The 12,048-nt window shown below is 37.8% G+C and overlaps 1 protein-coding gene across 1 annotated transcript in view; it reads left to right on the forward strand.

The window, feature by feature from the left end:
- Positions 1-12,048, forward strand: part of gpr158b (G protein-coupled receptor 158b) — a 53,477-nt gene that overhangs the window by 24,020 nt on the left and 17,409 nt on the right. Inside the window, exons 3-5 of the mRNA XM_079614231.1 lie at positions 933-1,035; positions 3,363-3,574; positions 3,782-3,850. Of these exons, the coding sequence (XP_079470357.1) occupies positions 933-1,035; positions 3,363-3,574; positions 3,782-3,850 (384 nt within the window). The remainder of the gene's footprint in view (positions 1-932; positions 1,036-3,362; positions 3,575-3,781; positions 3,851-12,048) is intronic.

A 12,048-nucleotide genomic window follows, 5' to 3' on the forward strand; every position in this document is an offset into this window, starting at 1 on the left:
TATTATGAAAAAACAACACATAAAACAAATTTGATTGAATATAGCAATATAGAATATAGCACTTGATGCACCATTTTCTTCCCAAAGATTTTTAAATCAAAGCTAAAGTGTCTACATCTAAAATGGAGGTAATTACCTCCAGCGAGACTTGTTCACATTGAATCCTTCATGCTGAAATAAAGGTGACAAAACAAACCAGTGACTTATTTAGCAGAAATGTTTATCTGAGACCTGAGATCCTCACTTCATTATGTTTCGTCTGGGCTTCATGGTGCTTCTGGGTTATTTATAGAGCCTTGTGAACTTGGTGTGACTTTTTTCTAGTTCACAGTAAAACTTTCTTGAATACAGTAGACTGAAAAGTCGAAGTTGGCAAAGTCTCCTTTACACTTGAAACGGGCACAACATGGCACAGTGTGAAATGCACATCTTGAGCACAACTTTCTTGTACAGGATCGTTCTATGTAAACAGTTTTATTTCAAGCTTGGCCGTCATTTCCAAGGGCCTTTAAGGATCAAGCTGCTGTGAGCCCGTCAGTTTACATGCCCATGTTGGCTTACCGTAATGTTTGCCAGAATGTGAGTAAAAATAAATTGCTGCACATATATCGACTGTCATAATAACTCATAAAACCGACATTTTCATCATCTGAAAATCTGATAAATGACCGTGACACCACTGTCACAGATGGTCTATTAGCAGAGCTGTCTTCCTCAGGAAGTTCCTTACTCATGCTGTGACTGTATTGAAAAAAAAATATATAATTTCTAGTGTCAATTAAGATTTCAGCACTTTAAATGAAGAAAGTGGTACTGGAACTAGGACGTAAAGCTTTTATCTTAAGATCCAAGGTTAAATATTTACATGAATTGTGTCTTCTGTACTTTTAATAATGAAGTCCAGTTCTAAAACGAAACTCTTTCTTTTCCAGTGTGAACCAATTGTGGGCCATGGATTTGTGCTGGACAAGTACAAGTGCCAATGCAAGAGAGGTTTCTACCACCCAAGCCGAGTGGTGCTCAATGGCTTCTCAAGTAAGTACAAACCTGAACTGGCCCTCCATACAGTACCATCCATACTGTAATTTACTTAATTTAGTATTTTGATAATTAATCATACTTAATGATAATTATGATCAGATTTATTTTAAACAAAAACGGTCAGAACAGTTATAGATATGAACTGCAGATATGGCTTGGGTTCATCTGTAAATCAAAGAGATTATTTAATCTGTTCAATTGTCTGTCAACAGTAAATGTGAGTGTAAAATGAATAGAAATAAAGAAATTGGTCAGAGATCGTTTGAACAGAACTAGCCTGCACTGAATTTTTCTTTCTGACAGAAACAGATACACAAACATAGTTACTTCCTTCCACCAGATAATTCATGATCTCGAACTAGGCACGAAAACCCCAAAGACGAGTTTATTTTTATTTCATGTGGAGAGTCCTAGTTAAGAGCAATATTCCTCTCACGTGCACACGCATAAACGTATGCAAAAATAGCGTCATTTAAATGAGTCGCCACTACTTTTAAATAAATTAGCATTGGCTAATTTACACACAGGCAAATGTGGACTAATTACAAAAAGCTGCAGTTCTGTCCAAACACGTGGCAGATGCACGCGTTCACCTTATTTCATATTTGATAAACCAAGGCTTGTTCATAATTCAGAAAGCCTTGGACTCTTTGAAAATCATCCAATCTGAGGTTTGTCTTGTCTTTCAGGGGCTTGCAAATTGTCCTCTGCAGTTATAGTCTGTTATCTGTTCTCTGTCGTTGTGTGTGTGTGCTCTGCATTATTAGATTACTATTGTGCTTTTATGCCTGCTTCAACTTGACTTCACTCCCTCAGGAGAAATCACTTCGTATAGAGCCAGATTAAAAAGGCTCCTCCACCCAAGTAGAAGCTATAGTGCAGGTCAGCAATAGTGTTGTTCGGCTGAAGAACCCCACATTAACTTCAGCAGAGGTCTGCTTCCATATTTGAATACTTATGGACCAATAAGTCCAAGATTTGAAATATCTTGATTGTTTCTCCTAAACAGCAACTATAGACGGAAGCAGGAAGTCTCCTAATTCACTCACATCTATCTAATTCAGAGGAAATACTTACTATAGAAAAAGCTATACCTCCATACAGAGTTGCAAATTTAACTTGTGCGCAAAGTTGGAATATGGCATAAAACATTTGTTTATAATGCACTGTTACCGTACAATGTGTTCATAAGAACAAAATTGTCACTTCCTGGGAAATTGGCACAAAATATCTGTAATAAAAATGGAAGCTGCTGCTGCAGTCGGGGTTGGTATCATGGAATGTATTATGCGCATCAGATTAAAAAATAATCTGCCTCAAAATGTGCATATGTTTTTTATGTACATTTTTAGAATTTATGCAGATCTTGTCATTTCCATCCAGTTTTTTTCTCTCGATGCGATATCCCAACATTCCCATAAAAATAGGTACCGGTAGATGGAAACTGTCTCAAGATATCCTCAGATTTGCCAAGATACCAAAGTCTGCAATCAAAAGTCAATATGAAGTCTTTATGAAATGAAAATTCTCATCTATTTTTAAATGCATGTTATTAATCTTATGCATAAGGTTTTTTTTTTTTACATGGTAATATGTAATCAAAATGTCATAACTCGAACTTCTGGTGAAAATGACAGACTTCTCTCTGGCGACGTATGCCGGACTCCTCCAATCATTTAGTCACTTCTTCCGTTTCATCAAGAGGATTAAAGCCAAAAGCTAAAACTCTTACTACTGTATGTCACACTTTATTTCTCCTAAACTATCTTACACAACATTGATAATTGAATTTAACATAACTGATAACTAGGTTACTCAGGACTCTGATGAAGATGTAACTTTGCATCGAAACATTAGTCATTGTTGTGCACCTTTAATACATTATTTTTCAGAAGACATCTGTGCTGCACCGGCGATTCCTTTTGTCTGCATTACTATGTCCTTCCCTGGTTGCACCGGATTGTTGTGGATTGCAGAAGCGCAGAGAACCCTCTTTTTCATTTGTATAACTGATAACTATTTCGGAATAATATCCTTCTCTTACCAGCCTACCAGCGTCAGTTGCGTCGCTTCACTGCCATTCGTAAATCCTCTCCCGTGGCCTCATGGGATAGTAAAGTGTCCATCATATGCACACTTCAAAATCTCACCGGAAGTAGAAGGTCATCCGGGTGCTTTTGCCTACACTTTTATGAGTACTGTGAATTCGTATACTTATTTTGTCACACACTGTTTTTCTCCTGCTATATAATCATGAGATTTCAAATGCAGCCAATGTCACATCGTTGTCATAGTATGGTTCCTTGTCGTCCACCTGTTAGAATCACACCGGGAAACATACTCTGATGAATCCTGGGAGTTGTCCGGGAGGTGTATGCCCTGCCGAGAAGGCTGTCAGTTCTGCAGGGATGACACACCGTGTGTGGCTCAGGAGGACACTGCCCTACGTCTCGCCATGGTCTCCATTCAGGGCTTCTGTATGCTCCTGGACTTCATCAGCATGGTGGTTGTCTACCACTTCCGTCGCAACAAGGTAAGTACGTTTACAGCCCGTTATCTCATCCGGAAAGGCTTTGTACTCTATCCTGCTTTTATTCTGCTAGAGTTACCTGAGCCAAAGAGAAACTAGAGCTTGATTTCAGCTTGGGCAGGTTTATTGGCCTGAAGGGCAAATCCTGCTTTTCAAAATGTCATAGTTTATTCGTTCTCTCCTATTACTTCTCTCAACCTTATTTTTCAGAGGATCAAAGCATCTGGTCTTATACTTATTGAAGCGATACTTTCAGGATCTGTACTTCTCTACTTCCCTGTAAGTACCAAGACTTTTTTTTCAACTCTATCAAAATCTCAAAATCAATTTTCCCTTTCATCCTGTCAATATTTAAGATCAGCATGAAATGTGTGAATACCATTTTACTTCAATAATCTGGCATATTTCTAAGTGTTCAATTAGGAAAGAGAAATGTATTCTTTGGAATAATGTGCAAAGAATCATTTTTAATTTTTTCATCTGTTAAGTTCCGTTTTTTTTTGTGATCTGATCACAAGTGGTCAGCGCTAAATACAGGTGGAAACGTTTTGTGATCTGATCATTGTTAAGTAATGGGACTCAACTTGGCTGCATTGTAACAACAGACGTGGATTATGAAAATATCAGTTATCAGTTAAAATATCTTTTCTTTTGCTTCTTTTCTCATTTGCTCGTAAGCTGGATTCCTGAGAAAGTGATGTTGGGTCTGATGAAATAAGATCTCAATTGAATCTGAATTAAAATGGTCACAGATGATGTTAACACCAGATGGAAACATTGCATCTTGGCTGTCCACTTGGGATTGCATCACTATATAAGCTTCTAATACAAAAACAGACCAGGGACAGGTTTTATTTCATGCTATATTTAAAGGGCAAGGCATCCAGGATGCAGCTGTAAAGATCCATTATGATTTTCTTGGTTTTATCCTCAGTTGACTGATTTGTACAGTTTGCACCTGAGGCTCTTTGAAATGCAATGGTCTGCTTTTCATTTGGCTGGTAAGCCTGTTCGATGTTGAAAGAGTGACATTATTTATATCAGTTTAAAGCTAAGTATTTGTTGGCCTGCTTTCAGTCACATTTATCATTTCAAATGCACATTAAGGTCTCATTTTTGTCGCATTTCTATGTTTAGTTGCTTCTGAAACCCCTGCAGAACGTCTTGATTCTTCAACTAGATAACTCGCGTAAATTTCCGTTGTGAATGAAAACCTGATCAAACGCAATAGAAGATGCCCTATATTTGATCACTTCTCATCTGAGAATTTAAAATTGAATCTGTCATAAATGAATTTCTCAACTGAGTTGTGTAAACTCTTAGATTCTGTGTTCTTGTTTGATTAAAAACAGGCACGTCATCTGTTGTGCTCCTCTCTCTGTGGTATTTGTCTCTGTTCTTAAGCTGAGCACACCTCCCCGACCATCTGTGATAGTCAACAGCTCTTGCATTTATATGAGAAATAGAGGGAGGATGAAACAGGGTAAAGATAGTAAGGACACTAATAAAGATAATAAACTACTAAAGATAGTAGTTTATGTGCACATGCTGTTTGTCTAGCTCTGGATTATGAAAACCAGGTAATGACACAAACAGTAAAAAAAAAAACTATAATGAATACAGTTTGCACGCTGTTCTGAGTGTAAGGTTATGGAGCACTAATTACCACTCTCATTCAGGCACCAGAAACGGCTGTTTAAAATGCAGGAAGTGAGCTTGACTACACCAAACGTGTGGTGATGTTTGGTTATAGCGCTCATCTCCTCATTTGATCATATATCAATTAATAAATGCTAAATAGAAAATATACAATTAACAATAAAATGTCAAATTAAGATGTAATATGATGTACAAGTATATGATGTTTTACATAAATAACGATTATTTGGTAACACTTTATTTTAAAACTCCACTTTAGACATTCTACTATAAGTAACTTTACATCTACGTGTCAACTAACTGTCATTAGAGTATTAGTAGACTTAATATGTGCTTAATATCTGCTAACACTTTATTTTGTTGGTTCCCTAACAGACATTCTACTGACTAAAAGTAACTTGGCAACTTATTCTCCTAACCCGATCCCTAACACCTGACCATAACCTACAGTCTACTAATACTACTAATACTCTAATGACAGTTAGTTGACATGTACTATAGTTGAAAAGTTACTTATAGTTAGTAGAATGTCTAAAGTGGACTATCGAAATAAAGTGTAACCGATTATTTTAATAGCCTTACAATATAAATATCATATAGCCTACTGTTAATATACATGTGTTATCATAGGCTAGGATTTATGCTGCCATTGGAAATTTCCCACTTCTGAAATCGTGATTACAAGCTCGTCGCATTCAAGTGCTTTGTTATCAGAAAGAACAAGAATCATGGAGGACTCTAAGTTTATTCTTGCCTGTTTATTGGGAAAATCTTATTAAGAAGACAACTTGAGACGGCGTTCATGTCCAATTTTTAACTAGGATCTCATATTTACGTCAATTCCGATAGCACGTGAAGGCAGTTTTAAATACAACATTCAATTTGAATGATATGAAATAGGGGGCCCGGCTCTATCCATCAAAGCGTCCTTGTCCTAAAAAAGCTTGAAGACCACTAGTTTAGTGAATTTATCCCTAAATGTTACAAAAATGGCAATAATCAATCATTAAAAATGAAGCAAGGCCTCATTTTCATTTTCTTTGTAAGCCAATAATGGCATGGTTCAATAAAAAGCATCCACAGCACCATAAAAGTTGAATGAAAATCATCTGTCATACATCTCTTAAAGTCAACATGAAATCAAACCTAACCCTATTCACTTTCTTAATTCACATTTTTTGATCTTCAGTGCGTGTATCGCCTCTAAAACAACCTCTTGTTTTCTCTCCCTTCCAACCACCTGGCTCTATTCTGGTATTTAACAGCCACTTTTCACAATCCAATAAAAATACTGACACTTGACGTTGAATGTTCAGTTTCATGCCACATTATGTAAGTAAAATGCGTTGTGAAAGGTGTTGGTCACTTTTTTTTGGTCACTAACAAATTCAGTTTTCATGGCACAGCAAACTGAATTCTGATGTAATTTTAAAGGGGTCATGACATGAGAAACCAAATTTGCCTTGATCTTTTGGTATATAAGAGGTCTTTGTACCATTAAAACGTCCTGCAAGTTTCATAGCTTAAGACGTCCTCCCCATTATAAACGAATCATTTATTTAATCAAGCTCTAAATACAGCTCGTTCTGGATCCATGGTAAGAAGTGACGTCACGGTACGAAGTGACGTACCAGCGTTTGCATATGACCGCCTCCCGCACAAGACAACTACGCTTTAAGCGCAAGACAACTACGCTCATTTCGTATCATCGTCGCGCCCGCGCGCCGCTCGCCTCACAAGTGTTCAGTCGACGGACAGCGAGTGGGTCTGTGTACAGGGAAGTTACGATGCCGCAGATGTGCTGTTCCTGGCTGTGGACAAACAACATCTTTGAATACGCTGCGAAAGATCCAGTCGTCAGGGAAAAATGGATGCACTTTATTTTTTGCGGACGTCTCAGTCACGGCAGTGTTAGTTTAAGCGTGTGTTCTGTACATTTGAAGGATGACTGTTTTGAGAACAGACTGTTTTGAGCTTTGCCAGAAAACTGTTGCTCAAAGATAAGTCCGTGCCGACTATTCTTGGCTCAACATCGACGACGCAAACTGTAAGTAATGTATTTAAAACTTTAAACTACTTATTAAATACGCTGAAAGATCCAGTCGTCAGGGAAAAATGGATGCACTTTATTTTTTGCGGACGTCCCAGTCACGGCAGTGTTCTATACATTTAAGGATGACTGTTTTGAGGAAAAAATCCCAATATGATGCTTTGCTTTGCCAGAAAACTTTGCTCAAAGATAAGTCCGTGCCGAATATTCTGGGCTCAACAACGACGACGCAAACTTACTTTTTACCATGGCTAATATAAACACATTTGTATAAGAGAATCTTGAAAATATGTCGCCTTTCTAGTATGCCTACATAGAAAATTAAAAATGTTGCCTTTATCAATGCTGCATCTTCTAAGATGGCCTGTCTGTGCATGCATTTTTGTCCGTGGTACACCCTATCATTTCATTGGAATTAGTTAAATAATGTTAAACTGTTAGCAAATTAAGCTATAGGAAAATTATGTAACAATAATCCGTTTTCAAGTGTCTCGGGTTAATTTTTTTTTATTAATTCAAAATAGTTTCACTTTCCATGTGGACACGGGCTGATCCAGTCTTCGTTGTTGTGGTGATCGTTCATTTTCCTCTGATTCCGGCTCAAACATAATAAGGTTTTTTTTATCATTGCAAGAGCCATTGCTTCGCATGCATCACCTGCTATTAAACAGTTGCGCCGAATCCGCACAGGTTCTGGCAGGGGGCGTTAATAATTGGTGCATAGGCACTGACGTTAGCCAATCATAACAGTGGGCGTTAACACTGAACTCTTAAAGGGGAAACACCCCCAAAACAGACTGTTTGAATCAGAGGATGAGAAACAGGGTGGGAAAAGGTCATAAATCACTACATTTTAAAAGTTTTTTGTAAAAAAAACTATAGTAATACTATATTTGCACCTAAGGGAACATAATAATAAAATAAAAAAAACCATGTCATGACCCCTTTAAGCTCCGTCAGTGATCAAACATGTGCATGCACTCAGATGCACTACGGCTGCGTATACTTTCTATCGTGACATGCTGCTGTTCTGCTGTGCAGCGCTATGCATTATTAATGAGTCCATCAAGTTCTAGCGCAACTTGTTATAAATAAATCCTCTGATTAATTAATGGCAGAGTGTTGGAGGCAAAGGGGGCCATCTATTTGTCTTCAGTCTGATGTTACAAATATGTCACTATGTTTCTTTTGCTGTCATTGACCCCCTGCCCTACAGCACTGAAGGTACAGTTTACAGTGGAATTGAACAACTGTAGGCTATTTGACTACCAAGATCTGTTATGTCAGTTTCGTGAAGAGTTTGAAGCCTTTCGTTTCTAGTGCCTCGCTGGGCGTTCATAGTGTGAATTGACTTGCACATTGCGCCGACAAAGGACCATGCGACATTGTCAATTATTTAATAAGTAAAACCTGTCAAGAACATTTATTTCTCATGACCTTAACTCTTTACCCGCCGTTGTCTGAATATTCCGGCAATCCATGTTTTTTTCACTGTTGTACGGTAGGGGACGTTATTACGCATCTTCTGAAAGAGTACAGAGTCTGCGGTTCGAAACAAAGGTGAAAAAGAAGCAGAAACAAGCAATAAAATCATTGCTTATGCACATGTAAGCTAAGCTAGCGTTTTCATCGGACATTAAACAGCATATAAATCAAAACGGCCTAATGTTACTGAATGAAATGTCGACCCAGGATGAGGTTGTTCATAGGACAACTTTGGGGGTGTCCATCTATGTTTTGATCATCCTTCTGAATCAGATCCGAACATAGTCTTTGACAAAAACACAGTTTTTCTCAGCTTATTGTTCAAAATGTTGCTTTTCCACATTCAAGTGTTTAATGAAAAAAGAATACATGAAGCTAGAATGTTAAAAAAGAAGAAGCAGATTTTGGAAAAAATGTCCATCTTGACATAAAACCAGAAAGATGTCAATTGCATTAACTCCAAACAAGCCTAAATAAACAAATAATCTCTATCTAGCAATGTTAAAGGCTCAGGGAAGAAGGATGCGGGGACCTAAAAAACTTTAAACACAAACTTTAATCTGAAAATAAACAAACAACAAAACGAAAGTAAAGTGGTAGTCATCCATGAGAGGCTGCCACTTTACTTTCGTTTTGTTGTTTGTTTATTTTCAGATTAAAGTTTGTGTTTAAAGTTTTTTAGGTTCCCGCATCCTTCTTCCCTGAGCCTTTAATTTGTCACATAAACATAATAACATGTACATACTACGTACTTATTATAGCAATTACAATAGTGGTAACCCATACTAGGTACTAACCCTGAACCTACCCCTAAACCTAACCTTAATCGATGTAGTTCCCTTATATTACCAGTACTTTCTTGGTAAAGTGCACTGTAAGTACGCATACTGTGAAATAGGGTGTTACCAGTTTTTTTTTTTTGATGCCTGCGTGCATTTGAAGCATTACTTTTACATGAATATGAGCTTGATGAACATAAAGCACGGTTGTTCAGAGCCATATGTTGGAAACTAACGTGCAGCACCTGCCACTAAAAATAGTATTTTGCTACAAATCAACATGATGCCTCATCAAGTTAGACATAATTTCTACATCTGGTGAGGTTTACCGTTGAACATTTCGGCATTTTAAATGAGCCTAGTATAACGCAGGCAGAACCAAGACAACAGCCACAACCTGTAGCCCAAGACTGGTTGCCTGCTGAAGCTAAGCAGGGTTGATCTTGGTCAGTGGGAGACCTCCTGGGGAAACTATGTTGCTGCTGGAAGGTGTTAGTGAGGCCAGCAGGGGGCGCTCACCTTGTGGTCTGTGTGGGTAAGATGGGGACACTATACTGTCAAAGAGCGCCGTCCTTCGGATGAGACGTTAAACCGAGGTCCTGACTCTCTGAGGTCATTAAAAATACCAGGATGTCCTTCGGAAAAAGAGTAGGGGTTTAACCCCGGCATATCCTGGCCAAATTTGCCCATTGGCCATATCCATCATGGCCTCCTAATCATCCCCATATACTGATATACTGATTGGCTTCATCACTGTCTCCTCTCCACCAGTAAGCTGGTGTGTGGTGGGCGTCCTGGCGACAAGTCAGTATATCTAACCGAAATGTGAAATGACTGACTTACATTAATTTTTTCACTATCCTGATGAGTGTAAAAGGCATGTGCATTTATTTCTCTGAGAGGAGAGTACTCTGCTAATTGAGTCTTCCTCGTGGTTAGAGAATACACATGGCAGAGCTCTTTGGTTACACTAAAGGGCCGTTTTGCTGTTTGCACATTTAAGAGGACGACTGTGGATTGGAAAGCTGTACTGGTGACTCTCCTAGGGGAGATAAGAACAGATGCATCATTCCATCAGTCTGTGCTGATATTTATTTAATTCTGCTGCTTTAAATAAGACAGGCACAGAACAAAAGGGACAGCGGGCTTGTCGGATAATGAAGAATTCAGGGAACACTTCGCAGGCTCTGGAGGTTTAAGAGCCAGGATTAAACAAAGACAATCTGGGAAGCTTGTACTTGTACTTCGTTCACACACATTATAACATGAGTATATTTGTGCGTTTAAGAGAGTTTTTGAAGTTTTGAAGGATCTCTCACCGTGTTCGCTAGTAATGAGCTGCACAACTTTTATTTGGGAAAACACACAAGGTTTTGATATTTTACAACTACATCGGGATAAATCTCATGAAAACGTGTCCTGCTCACTCAAAATATAAAAAAATATTTTGCATCGAGTTTAAGGCCACCAAGACAATAATAATGTTTACCTTGTGAAATTGTGACAATTAGACACATTTTCCCCTCCCAAGTTCTCAGTATTGTTTTTCTCATTATTTCTCATCATAAAGGCAATACAACAAATAATACCATGATACATGCAAATTTGTAATATAAATCATATATCACTTTTTTTTGTCCACATTGTAGTAATGAGCATTTAGAGTGGAAATATGCATGAAAAAAAGGTCACTATGTAAAACATCATAATGCTTCTAAAATATATTTCATTTTCTTTAACCTGTTAACTGTCACCCCATTTGTGAGCAAGATCAGAACTGAAATGGTTGCAATTCTTGAATGTGATTGGAATACAGAGATTATTTTAGAATGTCGGGTGCAACGGTTCAAATTACCCACGGTTCGGTTTGTATCACGGTTTCGGTGCGGTTCGGTATGTGCTATGTTCAGGGAATAAAGGACTACTGTCAAATAAAAGCAATAAATAATCAAACTACAAATATAATCAAAGCTACAGCACAAATAAATAGTGCTTTTCAGGTTATTTATTTAGGTATCTAACAGTAGTTTTCAGGTACAGAAATTGAGTAAAGAAGCTAATCAAATGTAAACCAACATTGCATATAATCTTCAATGTATAAATTAGAAAGATTAATCATTATTAAGTTGCAAAAGTTATTCAGTCAAGAGCAGTGAGTGATTTCCTTGTCTTTTGTTGTTTGATTAACGTTAAAAACACATACAGACAGCAGGAATATTGGGCTGCTGTCACTTTAAGACATAATGCATGGATCCAGTACACTGATACTGATACAAATCTTTGTCTTTTCTCGACTGTTTACGTTCACTTAAGACATAACCGACCATGTTTGCTAAGATACTCGGCTAGACGGGCATGTTCACATAATTTTTCTGTGAATTTGTCCGTTCAAGAGGAAGACTTGAAAGAGAACAATATTTGCATGCTTCGGATGAGTGCGCACACAAATCTTTTTACAGCTATTAACACCCGGGTGATGACGGTGTAAATGACTTGTCATATAG

Source organism: Phoxinus phoxinus (assembly GCF_949152265.1).
Source record: "Phoxinus phoxinus genome assembly, chromosome: 5".
Taxonomy (NCBI): Eukaryota; Metazoa; Chordata; class Actinopteri; order Cypriniformes; family Leuciscidae; genus Phoxinus; species Phoxinus phoxinus.